Source organism: Falco peregrinus, chromosome 10, assembly GCF_023634155.1.
Source record: "Falco peregrinus isolate bFalPer1 chromosome 10, bFalPer1.pri, whole genome shotgun sequence".
NCBI classification, from domain to species: domain Eukaryota; kingdom Metazoa; phylum Chordata; class Aves; order Falconiformes; family Falconidae; genus Falco; species Falco peregrinus.
The window spans coordinates 24,217,122-24,235,823 of NC_073730.1; the positions used below are offsets into that span (position 1 = coordinate 24,217,122).

The 18,702-nt window shown below is 41.8% G+C and overlaps 1 protein-coding gene across 2 annotated transcripts in view; it reads right to left on the reverse strand.

Annotated features, from left to right (window-relative positions):
- EIF2B3 (eukaryotic translation initiation factor 2B subunit gamma) overlaps positions 1-18,702 on the reverse strand; it is a 102,272-nt gene that overhangs the window by 40,656 nt on the left and 42,914 nt on the right. The window contains exon 6 of one of the 2 annotated variants that reach the window (XM_055815646.1): positions 11,237-11,326. The exons of the other annotated variant lie outside the window; for it this stretch is intronic. Within the exon in view, the coding sequence (XP_055671621.1) occupies positions 11,237-11,326 (90 nt within the window). The remainder of the gene's footprint in view (positions 1-11,236; positions 11,327-18,702) is intronic. 2 annotated transcript variants of the gene reach the window in all.

Genomic DNA, 18,702 nt, shown 5'->3' on the forward strand with positions numbered 1-18,702 from the left:
CTTCACACGGTAAGTCCTTTCACCCTACTCTACTGAGGTTGCATTAAAGGCACCACAGACGTCCACACCTCTGCTCTGTTTCTCCATGCAGATACTGTGTTTGGTGGTCTGCAATCAAACAGACCCATTCTCCGTTCGACTTCACAACATGCCATTCTTCCAGCAGTCTGGGAAATAAACAGAAGCTCTGGTGCATAATTCAGTTCTGCTTCCACCTGTAAAAGTCCAATTTCTACACCCATCCCCCCCGCAATCATTCTCCCTTAATGAATTCCTAGCCTCACCTATTGATTACTAATCCTTGCTCCACCCCTCCCTGCAGGACAATTCTTCTGTTTACCGTGGCATTTGCAACATCATCTTCTGTCCTGTAATAAGACTAAACTTTTTTTTGTCACTATCATTTCCTGAAGAACTTTAAGATGAACCTTTTTGGTCAATCTCCTCTTCTTCATCAGCCTATTTTTATTCATAAAGTTCTTTCCAGGTGGTATTCATCTGGAGAAGTTTGGTGCAAGATGCTGTGTGTGCTACAGTTCATCTCTGCATCTTTGATTTAAGGAAACGTCACTCTTCCTTCCCATTCAGGTTGTTGACTTCTTACAAATTGGTAACTTAACTAGACAGCACTCAGCATTTCTCATAGACTGTCCTGTGGCTGTTCAAAATTTTATATTCCCTTTTTTTATTTTTCAATGTAAGTGAAGAAATTTGTAGTTGCTCCCCTTTGATTCAAGACTATGTTCTAAGATCAGCCCTTACTTCATACTCCAGCTACCCATCACATTCAAAATGGAACTCAGAATATTGTTATTGATTGATTGATCATTTATTGACTTAATGAAGATCTGTCTTAGTTACTCCACTCAGGGCTGTGTGCCTTGCCAGCCTTATAGTATTTATTCTCCCTTATAGAAAGTTAAAAGCCTCCCATCACGATAATTCGATGCAATAATAAAGTCAGCAACAGTGTTATAGACATCTTTGTTATTGTTCATGTTTCATTTGACTGGCTAAGGCACAACGGAATTTGACACTGAACTAATGCCTAGAATACAAAAACTATGAGAAGCAGAATAGCAGGAAAACAAATACTATTTTCTCTCTTTTCCAAAAATCCAACTCATGAGTAAAAGGGGATTACTGAAATCAGCATTTCAGAAGGATCAGTCAGTTACTGAGGTGGTGTGGAAGAAAAGAGATTTAGAAACACACCAGAGAGGGGAAGAAAGGCAAACATTATCTTGAAAATTCTTGAAAGTTGTACAATCAGATCATCTGAAGAGAAGATACAAGAGAATTATGTTTTCCACTGCAAGCGAAACAGACCATATCACATATAAGGATTCTGTCCCCACAGGGAGATGTCCAGCAAGGTAAGATAATAATTTCACCTGAAGTAGTATCTTACATCCAAGCAGTGCTGTGTGGAAGAAAATGCACTGTACTGATAAAGGAATCACCGTTCCTCCTTGGTTCAAAATCCATGGCTCATATGAAGACAAAAATCAATTTGGCTGAAGGCTACCCAAGGAAACTGCAACTGCATGAAACAGTCGAAAAAACAGTTAACAATTTTTAATGTTTATTATCAGATCAGAGCAAGCCCAGCTGAGGCCACCAAGAGGGCCAAGAGCATGTGACGCAGGAGGAGAAGCTGGGGAAGCTGGGTTTGTTCAGCCTGGAGAAGAGAAGGCTGCAGGGGGATCTAATTAAAGTTTTCCACTACCAAAAGTGAAGTGACACAGAAGACAGACAGACTTTTGCAAGAGATGCATAGTAAAAGTGCAAGAGGCAACAGGTGCAAGCTGCAACGAAGGAAATTCCAGTTGGGACAGAGAAAACAACTTCTCGGTGAGTGGTACAGTCCTGGGGCAAGGCCCAGTCCCCATCCTCGGAGATTTTCAGAACTCAACTGCAAAAAATCCCCGGAGCAACACAAAAGTTAAGACTTCCTTGAGCAGTAGGTCGGACTAGAGACTGCTAGAGGTCCTTCCACAACCAAAATTTTTCTGTGATTCTATAACTGAATAACATTTTTCATGCCCTCCTTACATTCACTTTTCATAGGGAAACCAAAGGGTAATAATCTTATGCTGTACATCACAGTCAGAAGACAAGAAATGTTAACATTTACTTAGAAAAATCTGCATTAGGAGCAGCTTGCATGCACAGGATACTGTGCTGTGACCAAGCATGCTTCAGGGTATCTCAGGCACATGGCCACGATGGCATATTGTGATCTCACAGAAAGGTTTGTAGCCATTCATTAAGTTAATCAGCTCCAATTCAGCACATCCAAAGACAGGTCTACTCCCAGGTAGTACGCTAACAGGAACAGGAATCGTATTTATTACAGAAGTGATTTGCTGAAAATCATAGTTTAAGTCTAGTTTGGATCATTACTTTTTTCCCCCTGAGGTTTCAGGAGTGAGCTTGATTGGTACCATGGAAAGATGATAATGGTAATGATACCCTGGAGGAGAAGGACATCAACAGATTTCAAGTCTTGGCATTTCTAGTAGGGAGCAGAGAAAGCTCCAACAGCTGGATATGTTTGACAAGGAAAGGAAATGGGAAAGATAAATTGCCATTTCACATTCTAATAGATTAAAGGCACTAAGGAGGAGCTTGAGTTTGGAGATATTTTTTTTGGTTTTGGGGGGTTTGTTTTTTCTTTTTCTTTTCCTTGTTTGGAAAGCTACAATCTATTTGCACTGTCTTTACACAGTATACTTCCTGTAGGAGCTATTTGTTTATTTACCCATTTTAATCACAAGGGAAGTATTCATTATAAAAACTCTCTTTACAGCAAAGGAGAAACCTTCCAGCCACACGGCTGACACATGTTAACTCACAGGTATTCACAGAGCAGGTTCTGTTTTAAGCCATCTTTCAGGCAGCCACACAAAGACCACCAAAGCTGGGTGTTCAGCTCTGCCAGACCTCCCCCAGCCAGCAGCCCTTGCCAGGAAACACAGGTGACAGCCTGAATGATAAAAAGGCATTTAGAGGGGAAAAAGAAAAAACGTACTGGTTTAGTCTGGGCAGCACCTTAATATAAACCTGTAGGGGCCTTTGTGTACAGCATAGCACACAGCCATCCAAGCAGGCGCTTCAGAGACCAGTCACTTGTACCTCCAGTATTCAAGGATCTCATACTGCCCTTGCCATTTACTGGGGAGGAGAAGGTGGCTCCGCTGCAGCTTTTCTCACGGCCACAGATCTCAGAACACAGCACTGAGACAGAAAACCTTCCCCTCCCCTCCTAGTGCTGGCCCAGCGGAGGCTTTCTGGACATAGCAGAGGGGAGCTAAGACGAGAAGCTTGCACTGGGATTGCAGCTGAAGCAGTTTGGAAAGGCAGAGCGCTATGACCTCACACAATTTGCTCTTATTTATTTCAGCAGTTCAAAAAAAACCCCCAGTGTTTAACTTTGCAAACAAATCATACTGACTTTGGCTATAAAGCTTACTGCAAATTTGCTCAGTTCAGAGGAGAGTTTCTCTGCTGGCAAATTCTGGCAGGCAGCTCTCCAGGGCTGGAAGAACTGCAGAAGAGCTGATTTGTTTTCTTAGCTCCAGCTCAGCCTCTTGCAGGGTGCACCCCGAGAGGAGGGCTCCCCAAGGAAAGTGGATTTTCCTGGTGGCAAACAAGATGTTAGCACTCAGCATTCCCAGGACAAGGCACTCTGAATGCTTACTCAGACCTTTTGAAGCAACCACAGTGCTGCTGTTTTTCATTCTTGCCTTTCCAGTACCACACGACATTCCTTCAGGCCACAAATGGAGCTGCCTGCTCCCCAGGTGACTGTACAAGGGAAACAGTGGCAGCTTCTACACCCAGCAATTCAGAAGTACTAGACTCAGGACAAAATGGTGATTTGCAAAACACATTACTAAACACAATAAAAAAATTGACCTTGCTTTTAGGAGGAAGAGGGGGGGTGGGGGCGGGGAAGAGGGAAGGACACCACAAAAGTACGTGAAATGTTCTAATGTGTAAGAGGAAGATGTGTGCTATCAACTTCGTTTTAGATACATGGACAATCTTTTGAAACAAAGTCCATAGATCTCCTTATATTAGAAAATGCAACTGCCACTCTGGTGCATAACAGAGAAGCCCTAACATCTTAGCAAACACACAGTGGCAACTGCCTTCACAAAACCTGAGGTGACTAGCTTTCAGAGGTGATGCAGTTGGGGTGCCTATAGATAAATTGCCCAGCATTTCCTATTGTAAGTTTCTGTCTTCATCTGTTTGTAAACTTTGCCAAAGTTTAACTGTTTTGGCTGAAATTACCCATGCCAGGTGTTTGCCTCAAGCTGAATTCTTTTGGATAGCTTCATCAAAAATGTCTCAGCTATTTCCAAGAACAAAATTATGGAAAAAAACCACCCCAACTTTGTTTTGTCCATGTTAAAAATATTTCAGCTGCTCCACTGAAAAGCTCTTGTACTTCCATGCCTGCAATTTGGCGCAAGGTTGTCTTTTCGTCAGGGTGTTACATTTGTAAACATAAAAAGTGCCCATATTACATCAAGCTAAGTCTGAAAAACCACTGTTTGCACATGCTCAGAAGAGATCTGTTTTGCAGCTAAATTTTTTTGAGTCCTATATTGGGCATGCTCTATTCTCTCTCTCTTTCTGCAAGGTAACTGAACTACTCATGCACTACTCCACAGAATAAGAGTATACTCTTGGCCAAGGTTACAAAGGCTGAGCTGGATAGTCTTCAAAGTTTAGAGCATCTCATCTCCTTCTGGTAGCTGACCTGAAAGGTGATAAATCTATGTTGATAACAGCTAGTCCATTAGCAAGAGTCACAGTAGCCTCACTGATTAATTCTAAAAGGGTCACATATATAAACATATATATACACACTTAAAAAGAACATCACAGTAAAAGTTTGGGTACTCATATTAAGAAAAGCTAGAACTATGTTGCTTATACAACCTTAATTAAGACCTGGTGTGTACGCATTATGACACAATCCTTAAAAAAACTCACCTACTTTTCCACTCTCCCCAATCTCAGATCTCTTCTTCACCCAATGTAAAGATGGACTATGCCCTGGGGATGAATCAAGGTTGTGTAATGAGGCAGAAGAATGCCTGCCTCATTTGTTAGAACATGTGTGTTAAACGTACAAGGCAGAGGGCTACAAGAGGAGAAAAGAATTGGTAATATTTAAGGCAAATGAATGATGCCTGAAGAACTAATTTTTTTTTAAAGTTCCTTTCTGTCAGAGGAGTTTACAGATGTTGCTGAATGCAAAGCATAAATCTAATTTCTGTAGGTTGCCACTGACAGCATGTTTTTGATTTGATCAGTGTCACCCTGTGACAGCTATCATCAATGGAAAAGATTCTTTCAGTATTAAGAGATCTCTGTATAATATTAAGGACTGGAAAATGGCATACTTAAAAAGATGCTTCAAACTTCAGCTAGTGTGCCTTAGTTTCCCCTTTTCAGAACAGGGAAAGACTGCTACTTCATTAATAGGAGTACTGGAAAGACAATTAATAAAGTGTGGACACAGCATTATAGTATCAGTGATGAGCACCAATAATCCAAAAGGAAAGTATTTGCCGTATCTTCAGAACAGGGTTTAAATGACAAGCAGCAAGTAATGCTGGTGGCCTTCACCTGAACTACAGAAGGTACATACAATATCGAACAGTAGCATTGCCTTCAGCAATGAATGAATTACTGAAATGAAACAATTGGCGCAGAGGGAAAAAAACCCATAAAGTGTCATATAACTGCAAACCATACCATAACATAGTTTTGTGATGAACTTGGCAGTCCTGTGTTAATGGCTGGACTTGATGATCTCAAAGGACTTTTCCAACCTGAATGATTCTATGATTCTGTGTGGCACATATAGAAGCGAAAGGTTTCACATGGAGCCTCAGCTGTGGCACTTCCTAACCACCCAGTGCTTAACTTTGCAAAGTTAGTATTTTTAAATGTAGCTTTTTGGGTACCCAACCTGTAACTAAGGTTTGATTAGCATATTCATGACAAGCTCTGCACTGATGAAATGTGACAAGTGATTTTGGGGAGGTAACTTATCAAGTAGGACCACATACTGCTTTGTTTTAGGGAGTCTTGATCTGGCTTTGGATTTTCTGGTCTACCCCAATGAGAGGTGAAAACTGCAGCCTCCACATGTCTATAGGTTTCAGCTGTGAGTAGGGTGAAATGCTTACACATAACAAATGTTATCATCTGTACCTGCGCAACTGACTGAGCACAATGGCATTCATGCATACATATAAATGCATATTACATATACTTTTAAGTGTATACACAGGATATATACACACACATCTTCCACATTTTTAGTTCCAAAGCAGCTTTGAATTTTCCACATTAAAACTTTACAGGGGAAGAGGTTGCTTTCTATTTATTGCCTCCCCCCCTCTTGCTCTCCCCAAATCAAGTATCTTATTTCACTAGGCTAGAGCTTTAGAAACATACTGGAAAAACACAACACAAACTACCATGCAATTTCACTTTGATCACATTTCTTCTACTAGCAGCTTCGCTGGGATTGTTAGCAAGCCAACTGTCAGCACACAGTAAAGAAATATCGGTGCATGTCTGTGCAACACGCTGGGCTCATGAAGCACAGGCCTAGATCCTGCCCTCCACTACAGATGAAGTTCACAGGGGAAAGGGAATAAGGACTCTCTTCTTCCATCTGCCCTGAATGCAGCAGTGAGGCAGGATTCCAACCTAGCACTCAGGATAGTGCCAAAAAAGGGACTGGCTACTGTGCTGGCTGCCACCCCAGGGCCCCAGGGGTGTGAGGCCCGCCAGCTGTGGGGTGGAGCCATGCCCCCAGCCAGCTACAGCCTCTGCTTCTGTCTAGCCTGCTGGCTCAGCTCGTGTAATGATCGTTTTAAGAAAAGCAATATTGTGCAGTTCATCATGAGGTGCAGGTGTTCACCTTCAACTATCCCTGCCCTGTGCTGGCAGAGCAGCTCCTGCACCATACGTGGCCTGCGCTCACCTGCCCCATGCCACAACGCGCAGCACCTGTAAGATCCTCAGGTTAGCTTTATTCTGAAAAAGGAAATGTTTAGGAAATGAAAGCCCTCGCCTGAATACAGGAAGATCAAATTTTTAACTGACCTCCCTCCTGTGAAAAGATGTGATACAATTTGGCAGACTCAGTACATCTGCCACATGAAGACCAACCTCATCAGCTCTAACTTCATTGATGCAGAAAGGAACCTGGGGAAGAACCAAAGACCTCTGCAGAAAAACATCCCCAGGGATAGTTACAATCAGCAGAAAATTCAGCCCAAACAAGCTGCTGCTTATTCACATTGAGGTCACAGTCCCTGTGCAGACGTGGCTGGTAGCAGCTATGGTCTGTGACGTCTTGTGAGTTTAGTGGGAACAGACCCAGAGGTTGTCAGTGCTGGGTATCCGCTGCGGATGCAGGGGTGAAGATGTACATCCCAGGGCAGAGCTCTGAGAGCTCCCCTGCTGGTACCCTGCCAGGGGCTGCCAGTGCACTGGAGCTAAGGAGCACTGAGATAACCAGCCCATCCTGGTGATGCAGGAGTGTGCAGAGAAGGGAAGGAATAAATTTCAGCTGCATGGAATAACAAACTGCTAGGGACAAGAACTTCTTCAGCTGTTCCCCAAGCCACTGTGGAACCACAAGCTTTTGACCTTGGTAAATTCAGACAGGGGAGAATTGTCCTGCCCTTGAGGACTCAATTACACTAGGATCCAGTGCTGAACTAGTGAGTGACAAAGATGGATATAGGGATTAACTGCTAAAATGCATTTTTTCTTCCTAGAAGAGGAAAGAGAAAGCAGTTTAATTCCCCAAAAAATAAATTCCAGGGGTTTAAAAAAAATTTAGTGGCATGATACTTTTTATTTTTGTCTGGACATACACATTTGAGGGGGTTCTAATAAACAAACCATTTCCTCCGACTTTTATTCAAAGGCACTAACAAACTCTGCGTTTTAAAACTCAAGAATTTGTTTGGTTTGCTATAGTGCAATAAAACTTAAGGCAGAAGAATCTACTATTCAGTCCTTTTAAAACAATTCATAAAAACTTATTAAAGGAATGTGAATTGAGTTACAGACTACCAAACAGTATTTTGACCTCTCCTAATACACCCCATAGTAGAACCTCACTGCTGCCAAACAAATACTGATTATTCTCCAAACAGTCCCACCCAGAAGAAGAAACAAGTGCACAGAAAAATTAAGGGATCTGTCTAGTACCTCAAAGCAAGACAGTGGCTGAGCTGATGATAACGTTTTGGCATCATAACTTTATGCTGGAGCTGAACAATAAATTCAGCCTTTCTCTAGATGGGTCGTATCACAAAGTTGTCCCAAATCCTAAACCAAGATTCACATACTTAGACCAAACTAAGATTTAGCCATTTCGTGTTCTTTTTTCCCTATTTTCATAGTAGTTGATAGTGACTTTGGACTTTATATACAATGCATGTATTAACCTGATCAAAGTGGAAGAATGCAATTTACCTTTACAGGTGCAGCTATATACAAACTACATTCACCTGGGGAGAGCTTGTTCTTGGCACATCTTTGCAGCTAAGCTGGGACTACACTGGGCTTTTATCCCATTTGAAGCAACAGACCCCACACACAACTACATTAGTTTTCATGTAATTCTTTGACCTGGAAGTAATCATAATTTTCCTGTGCAAAAGACTGAGCTACAGCCAGTTTTAGGATCTCTATTTTTTACTGCTGGGCAACGTCTTTTCTGCTTTTGTATGTCAAAATAAAAACTGAAAAAAAATGTAAATGCTTCACTGAGCTACAAACAATGAAAAAAGGTGTTCTGCCTGCCATCAAACCCTGCTGTTAAAATATTAACACAATGTAAATATTGTAATATTGAGGAAGTACACTGTGTCAGTACTTCCTGGCACCATACAAGAGCTTCACTGTTCATTTCAGTCCCTGCTGTTAGTTTTAAACATGCACAACTTAAACAAGGCATCTGAGCTTCTCCAGTCCTGGTGCGGAATTGCAGAGAGCAAAATCTTACTCTAGGTTCTCTCTGGACTGAAAAACAAAGTATTAAAAAGAATCCTTAAACCCAAACAATTATGTAGATGTCAGTACTTTTGAGGCAAAAAATATTCCACAAGGTCTTTCAAAAGTCCTGGCATATTGCTGCCAAACATGGAAAGATCTTTGGGTATGCACTGTCCTCCCCTTCCTCAGAGAAGAAAAACAACTGCAAATGCCCACCAATGCCAGAAGCCTGAAAGCCCAAGTTATTCCTCATGGCAAAAGTCCCATTACCCAGATTTGCCAGTTAAGCACATTACTTGCAATTGATGGTCTCTCTCAATTGACTGAATAAGCAGGATGTGTGTAATAAAGGGAATGAAGCAGCTACCTGCCATTAGTAAGCCAGATATTGCTATCGAGTCTTAAGAAATGCTGTCTAGCTGCTGTAATTATGTATTTATCATGGAAGTGTCACAGAAAAGCAGCACCAGCTTCCAAAAATAGCGAAGACAGAGAATGACCTCTCTATAGAAAATAATAATAAAAAAATAATCTACAAAACCAACTGTAGTCAGTTTGTCCATTACTTTAAAAAAGTCAGTAGATTTCTTCTAGGGGAACCTGGGGGCAACTGGAGGAGTTCAGAGCAGGATTTCATTCTGCTGGCTTTGGTTAATACAAGGTAAAATTTCACCACTGACAAAGCCAAAGATCTCACCAGTTTCAATGGAAACAGCATAAAGCCTTGAAATCTGAAGTTACTACTGTTTATGCTTAGAGGCTTCATTGTGTCATGCACTGTGGCATGTCTGACAAAGATTGTCCTTGTCCCACAAACCTAATGATCTAAATTCAAAACAGCACGAAATACCAAGGAGAAAGAACTGAAATGTGTGAAATGTCTAATATTCTGGAAATGTCTAATCCCAGCAAAACAGGGCTAGGATTTCAAGAAACAAGTCCTACATGCTGTATTATGACAAAAGAAAGGTGTAAACTGCTTCATGCTACCACAGGAAATACAAGAAGTCCAAACTGTCACCAACTTTCTAAAATACACTGAATAAGTGGCTTATTTCAGATTAAAGCATCTGCTCCTCCTGAAGCTTTCTTACCTTTCAGACATGTTCCCATACACAAATGGGAACTAAAATGACTTGCACAATGCCCCCACGTGCCAGTCAAAGTATCGGATAAGCTTTGTTCTTATGCATGGTAAGAAATTGCCCTGGGGGTTAACACAGATTTTCCACTTAATTTTAACTTACTCACAGAACCTTATTCTGGAAGAGCTCCTTCAATCATGTATCCAGCTGCATCACCAGATTTGTATATGGTCCAGACTAACACAAATCCCTCCCCCTTCAATGTTTTTTCACATGTCAGTTAATCTGCTAATAAAAAGTCCTACGAACACTACACTTAGTCCCCTTTTTCTCTCATCTCACTTAAAAGGGGAGAAAAACTCTTGAGAACTCAGTGAGCACTCAATATATGTAATGGCTACGAGAGAACTAAAAAAAGTCTAAGAACAGGACATCTTTCCAAAACTGAACTACTTACTGTGAGGGGAGTTGTTCATTTGTTTGTTTTTTAAAGATAAACAGGGGTTTTTTTCATCTGTTTCATGAAATATTATAGCTAAGATCTTTCTCCACTTCCATAAATGGATGTTTTTCTTACTCTCAGTGGGTGGTCTCAGAGTTTTGACAGAGGAACATCACAAGCTAAAAACATAGGATGCTACAGAGATAGCCCACCTGCAGTGATGGTGGATGTGAAGGGGGAGAGAAAAGGTGATTGCAAAGGCCAAAACAGACTGTGGTGGGGAAAATCAAAGGTCAGAAATGTATTCACAGCCCTAACAATGGGGGAGCCCTGGTGAAATGAACAGCCAAAAAACACAGATACATTCAGAAAAAAAGGGATGCAGAAAAGAGGCAAAAATTTTAGCTTTCACTTATCCTGTTATAATTCCATTCTTTTTTTTTTTTTTTTTAATTTAAAAAAGGTCTGAATAAGAAACTCACCATAATGCTTGGCATTCCTTTTAGAGTAGTTAAAGCATTTTGAAAACTGGTTTCTTTCACATTTCTGTTTCACACTAGCCAATTTAATGAAACAAATCTTCCTTTAAAAGCTCTGGTATGAACCATATGTCTATGCAAACTCCTGCTACTACCATATGTATTGCTTGGTTTCTTACTTGTTTTCTACAAGGAAGTCTACCACATATTTCTTCAGACAGTAGAGATGAGCATCCATCAGCCCTGTTCTGATGTGCATTCTGGGGTGCCTGTAAAAGAAAAAAAAACAAAAAGAAAAATCATGGAGCTTAGCTTTGTGTGGCCATTTACAAGAGTTTGACTTTGCAATTAAAGCAGTGGATAGTGAAAACTATGCAAAGGCAGATCTGTTCCTTTCCATCAACTGCTGGATTAACAGAGAACAGTGCAGGCTGCCATTATTGGACTGTGTCTATAAACTTACACCTGCTGGCCCTGGGCTGATTTGCTGCGAAAGAAAACACCTCCTCCAAGGAGTCATTACTCCTGCTACATCTTCTTATGTAAGTGGAAATTGCACATTACTGGGCAGGAAGCCAAAGTAATGGGCCCAGAGTGCTAAAAGTTACAGTGGGTAATGTCAGGGTACAATAATTCAAAGCTGCTGGCTAAGTGCCTGCCTTAATATGCAAGGCTGTGCATGTTCTGCTAGCAAACACAACAACGCTACTGTATTTTTTCCAACACTTCCTAGAGGGTAATAGGGGAAGGAGATGGGGTCTGCTCACCTTTTCTACACCACACATTACAAATGAATGCCAAAGCTCAATTACAAAGTGTTTGCCTATCCAGCCCAGTAAGGTGGAAAAGACCAGTGAAATTCCCGCTCATCATTAGCCAAACAATGGCAAACAGGGAATTCTTCACTTTCAGACGCGTGGCAGGTTAATATTTCAGAAATTCAGAAACCTTCAATAGCTTCAATATTTTAAGAACAAAGTTTTAAATCATAAAAACTCATTGATTACTTCTATTACTTCTCTTTATGCATTCCCTGCTCTTAGTAGAAACCCTTTTTGGAACCTTTCTCAAAGTAGCTAGTTATTTTATGCCAATATTACTTTCCCTTCCACGCACCTGTAGCCTCATTTGAGTGTGTTCTGGCTGCCTGAACAGTCACCACCAGGTCTCAGGGCAGAAAAGCCACAAGAATATTTTGCTTGCAAATTAAAAAAGGCAAAACACAATGGTCAGGGAATACACTGGGCTGTTCAAGAAATCTGTAACTGTACTCACAGTCCAGAGGCTTTGTAAGGAGAGAAATTTTAATTCACACCTGAAATTGTCTCCATTTTCATTTTTCCTTCCTTGATGCCTGGATTTCGTAATGAAGTTTGAATGAACATATCTCACCAGTATATTCCATCCAACTTTTGTTCGCCTACCTCAGAACATGCTAGTCAGATGGTTGTGATCATGATCACTTTTACTATTTAGTGAGCTCAGCAGAGGGATCACTCACAACTAGGGCACACATCTCTCCCCCTGCCCCCCCATACTAGCACACCAAATATTTGGCAACACCAAAGGAGACTATCAGGTGTTCTAGTAAGCCATTTTCCAGTGTATTTCTCAAATAATGCATTGAACTACCAGAGTACTTAAATCTTAACATTTTATAATTTCAGTGGCATTTCTCAAGCATGCCATTCAATGCAAGTTAAGCATATTATTAACTTTAAAGAAATTCTTTAAGTCCCACTTGCAAAGGAAAGCTCCTATAATAGTAGTACAACACTCTGCAGTAAAGTATGTGGTACTAAAAAATGATATATGCACTTTCAGTAGATTACTTCATTAACAAAACATGAGCTCACCTAGCAATGCTCCAGTACTGATGTTATCAGTGGCCCAGATGTTGCTGTGGAAGTCAGCCCAAATAGCAATGTTCCTTATGCAAAGAGGATAGGGAATCCACTAATTTTAATGAGGTCTTGCAGTTGGAAGTCAGCAGACTCCCTCCTGCTCTGCATCCTGGGGATGGTTTCCACATTTTGTGTATTTATGAAGGAGAATTTTCATATCTACTCTTGAGAAAAAGGGCTCCCTTGTATTTATATAATGAATATAACAGTTTATTGAAATGGGTGAGAGACAAATGGAAAGAAATAGAGCAGGAAGGAAAGCTGGGAAAATGAACAAAACAATGTAACAAAGCAAGAAATATAAAAAAATACAAAGGGATGCAACATGGGAAGGAGAGGGAAAAACAGGAGGAAAAAAACCCCAATTCTTAACTTGAAGATGACAAATAGGACACAGTTTCTTTAGTGCCAGAATGCCAAGTTCTCTCTCTATTCAAGATCTGTCACACCCCTCCTTAAACACAAGGCCGGGAAGGCTGCAAGGACTAGACGTCAAGTAGAAGAGTGTAAAACAGGAACTCCTCAATAAATGCTGGTTCTGTTGCCAGTGTCTGTGCAGCTTTCACACATACAGTCTCCCCACCTGCAAACTGGAATAACACTATTTAGCTACACCGCAGGACACCGAGGATTTGTGGGCTGAAGTTTGTGTCTGCACGCAAGTATTGTACCAAGTTTTTCTGTAGCTAAGCAACTTTGTAAGAAAGTTATACAAAATCAGTGCAAGTGGACAGGCAGTAGCACAGTGCTATCCTAGCTGCAGCTCCATCACACACACAAAACCGCCCCACCCCCCCCAAAAAAACCCCAGCCAGACAAGATGTACCGAAATGCCACTCCGAGTTAGCTTTCAATGTAGAATATACTAACAATAACAGAACATCATGCTGGACAAGAGGGAGGTCCCACAATGAAAATCCTCTGAAATACAGACCACCTAAGTGATTTGCAACAGAATAGTCCCATAGATTAATATTATAATCACAGCTTCAAAGGTCAAACAGGCAAGTTTGGGCACATGCATAAACAAAGCTTCGATTTCTGTAAACCAGATTTAAGGGGAGAATAGCCACACTAAACCAGACTGATAAGAGCACTCTATCATAGCAAGCCACTAAAGATGATGCTAATTTTCATTGACTACTGCTTAAAACAGTTATCTTCAGGTAAAAGCAAAGGAGCCAAATAATCTAACAGATAACAGCAAACTCCATCACCATTTCAAATGAGCATCTGGTTACTAATATCGAAAGCCACACTCTCTTCTCATGCCTCTGATCTCCCACTCCATCAGTTAATCTTTACAACATATGAAAAATAAGCCTGTTGCAAGGAACAGCTGATACAGAGAATAAATAACAAACAATGCATTTGCTGAGAGCTGATGCACCTAGACTTATCACTCTGAGGAAGATAATACAGAAGGCTTTCAATAATATCATCAAAGCAAGGGAGAAGGTACTAGAAGGGGCTGGCTGCAGATGGTTGTGTTAATGAATGCCGGGTTGGGTGGTTTATCAAAAGAAAAAGACTGGATATGTATCTGAGAGGGTCACCATTGAGATGAAAGTTTAACAGCCATTGTTGGAGCTTTTTAACGAGCAAGGACTGTCAAATGTGAACCCTCTAAGAATCATACCAATTACTAAATGAACTTCGGTTCAATCTAGCAAATGTAATCAAGCACAAGTCATTAAAATACATGGTAAAACTCCTATTGGTGCTGCCACTATAGTGTCTATTATTGTCTGTGCTCCCATGTAAGGGAGGGGGCTGCTCCCAGTTGTAAACTCCGTGTGTTATGTTAAGTGATGGGAAATTTTAGCCCTAATGATGAGGCACGGAGGGCTCCCTGGCAGAAAGTCGACAATGAGAAGGCTCAGAGAGATCTGTGGAGAAGTCAGGGAAAGATCAGCAATTAAAAGACCAATTTCAAAGAATGCAATTTAATGTGTAAAATTAGCTTTTATTAGCACATAATTCCACAAAATCCTGACTCGGGATGAGAGTGCATAAAGGTCTGCCAGAGTCCTTAGAAAGGTCCGTGCCCGTAATTCCTGACAGGCCATTGTGAAATAATAAGCAGTACTAACAGGATTGATGCATGCCTCGTACATGGCAATGCTTTGTAAGTGGAGCCCAGAGCTTTTCTCTCCCTGATAACCTCTCTCAGGATTTCCTCCCTCAGGGAAATCAACCACTGATACAGCAAACTTCCCTTGTTTAAAGGCAAAAAAGACGACAATTGTTTCAACTGTAAACTAATTAAGAGAGGTTACCACCAAGAGCTGGAGGTTCAAACCAGCCCTGCACTCCCACTGACAGTGTGATAATGCCAGGCCGGGGTCAAAATCATAAATCTGAAGGGAGCACACACAATGCTTAAAGCCAAAAAGCCTCTCTACTAAGCATGGGATATTGCCACATTAACCTCACCACCTCACAAATAAACTAGCTGAGAAAGAGAAATCCCATAGCCTCTTTCCCTTTAACTTCATACAGCTGTTGACGGAAAATATGAAGGTCTTTAAATAAACTCAGGGACCTGGGGCTGTCCATGTTCTAACGCTAATCTGAGCAATGACACAATAAAAGTCCAATCATATCTGCTATTAACCTGGCTCCTGAACAGATATCCGAATTACATCCACTGTGGGCTTATGGGGTGTTAGTTCATCTTCCTCCCTATCCCTCCAAAATAAGTAAATAAATAACAGAACGCTAAGTGCAAACTATGCATTCCATGCTCATTTCTTTCCTAATTAATTGCATATAGCTCACATAGTCCATGTAGCCAAGCAGTCTTCCGCATTCTTCCTATCCCCCAAACTACAAACTGTATTCTGGTGTGACGAGTGTGCCATCCAGTTCAAACACACGGTGCTGACCCCTGACCGTGTGCATGGAGGTGATGCTCTCGTGTGGATACAAAGCCAGTGTACAGATCAACACGAAGAGAAGTCTTACAGCAAAAGCTCCCAGATCACCTTTAATGTCTCAAGCATTCCTACTTTTAAGGGGGGGGGAAGGCGGGGGGGCGGGAAATAATCCCTAAATCGCATTGCTCATTTACGGGACAGCTCTTGGCTGTGAACTCGCTACTAATAAAAGACCACTGTTACATTGGCTCTTCAAAAATCCCGGACACCTTATGACCTTAATATTTTTATTTTTATTTTTTTTTTAAACACAGTACTTTTGGCCAAAAAGCTCCCCAAGCACTTAGCCAAATGAATGTCCCCACTGTATCCCAGGGCTCCTTTGCCCACCAGTGAAATGCTGCCACCTCCGGGCTGAACGGCCGCGGCTGTAGCAGCGCTGGCCGGGCCCCCCCAGCCCCCGCCCCCTCCCGCCGCCCGGGCGGTAAGGTGGCGGGGTGGGGGGACTGCGTGTGCTGGGCGATGCTGCTTCCCGGGTGGAAACGGCTGGTTCGGTTCTGGCTACGAGGCACACCTCGGTGATGGGCGAGCTGGAGTGGAGAGAGGCACAGGGAGGCAATCACCCAAGATTTCAAGCCGGCCCTGACCCCCCTTTCCAGCTCGGAGGCACCCCTCACTCCTTCCCTTCCTCCAGTTCTGTAACAACCTTCTTTTCAAAGACGTCACTTGGTCCCTGGAGCGCCTGGCACGGGAGGACACGGCAGGTTCGCAGCTTGAATCAGCTGCCCACCGGCAGCTCTGGTAGCCACACACCCCCCCACCCTCCTGGCTGCTGCTTCCCCAGGCTGCAGCAGGAATGGGAAGTACTTTCCAAATGAAAATGTTTTATTGATCTAGTGACCCAAGTTGCTTGAAAGCCTTCCGAATAATAAATATTTTTCATTCAAAACCTTCATCGCATGCCATTTTTCTTTGTTGTATTATATTATTAATATACCCATGAGACTATAATACAAACTATGAACCTACTTCTAACAAAAACATGCTGAAAACTTTTTGGTAAAGGAACCAACTTTCATTGAAAGCCAAAGATTAAATCATTTTCTCTAGTATAAAAAGTATAGGTTAGCAGTCAGAACTCAGGATTAATATTTGTTCAAGGCCAGAAATGGTTTACAATAAGCCAGTGAGACCTCCCGTAGCAAGAGTCGTTATCTTGGCATCAACATGGTGCTTCAACATTAACACCTCTCCTGACTTTGACACTGAACAGCGAGGGTGCCAGTGGCTGCGCAGCCCACTTATCCCATGACCTTCTATAAAATGTTTTTCTTTGCCCTGTTTCAGCTTCCCCATAGGAAAACAAGAGCAGCAGTGACTCCTCACCCACCCCAAGCTGGAGGAGCGCTCCCATGTCGCTGGATGCACATGCATCCCCTGGGAGCACACCAGACACAGCTGCTGGGGAAAGCATTTCCCTAAACGTGGTTCTAAGGGTCTTCTCTACCGTACTGAGTGCTAACAGCTGTAGGAAATAACACAGGGGCTGGGCTCCCCACAATGCCCCTGCCCCTCTTCTCCTTCCCTGTCACTGGAAAAACAGAGTTCATGCAAATATGTTATACTAGACACTTTGATACTAGATTCAAGTTTGCTAGAATACCACAATTGCTATGTAGAAACTGAGAAGGCAAAAGAGAGACGAAAATGATAATAAGTCTGGAGCTCAGTGTGAACAGAAGAGAATACACTGTGAAGGAGGGCGGGGACTGCCAGAGACATTATTAATAGGTTTTACCCTTGAGCTCTGGCAGCTACTTGTTCTATACACAGAGGAAAAGGATTAATCAAGCCTTGCACGTAAAGGTTCTTTCTATGGTCTGCCAAAATATTTAAAGCAGTATATACAAAGTGTAAGCCTTATTATTATACACATTCAATGTAATCATCTTATGCTACAGTTAAGGCCAGGATGACAATAAAGTAGATTATTGTGCACTATAACCAATTCAATTCCAACACAACGGACATGGCTTAGTCATTTGGTTCAGATCTGGTATTTGAGCTTCTTTTTCTCATGCTGGGCTAAACTATGATTTAAAAGATTTAATCAAGCTTTGGGAAATGCTTTCTTTGCTAAAGAAGGAGAAAGAACTAAAAAGTCTGCACCTGGAAACCCTAATCATTTCCAATTTTCAGCTCATTTTGCTTCCTGCTTCGTGAAAACTCACCTTAGTAAATAATTGTTCCCTAAAATCACCAGGGCTGAAAGGATGACAATATATGAGGAACAAATTTTAAGCAAACAATTGAGGCTGGAGGATTGTCCAGAGGCTACTGAAGAACAGCAGCTCCCGCTGATCCCTCCTACACCAGTTCCCAAAGGGCTACGCAGTAGACATATGATATATTTTCTTAAATCAAATAATTACAGTAAATGCATGGGAAACAGTGAAACTGAATACTAGGTCAAAGCTGCAGGTCACTAGCAATATATAGCTTAAACACAGCAAGGCTGCCACAATTTCTTTATGTCACTGGCTTAGACTCAGGCAAACAAAACTGTACTTGGCAGTGTGACTGGCTGATCGCAGCCTGGCTCGATGAGGCTCCAAAGACCTTCTGCACCTCCCAAGTGAGGTGGGTTTTATTCAGAATCTATGATCTGCAAAATCTGGGAATTCAAGGTAACGGCATACCTTTGGACTACTAAACCACACAGGCAAAAACAAATCCTCCATACCCCAACTTTAAACTGCAAGTAAAAGCAGAAGTGGAAAAAACAAAGTCAAAATAATCATTGTGTTTCCCTTTCACTTTACAGGGCCCAGAAGTACAACAAACTGGAGCTGTCACACATAC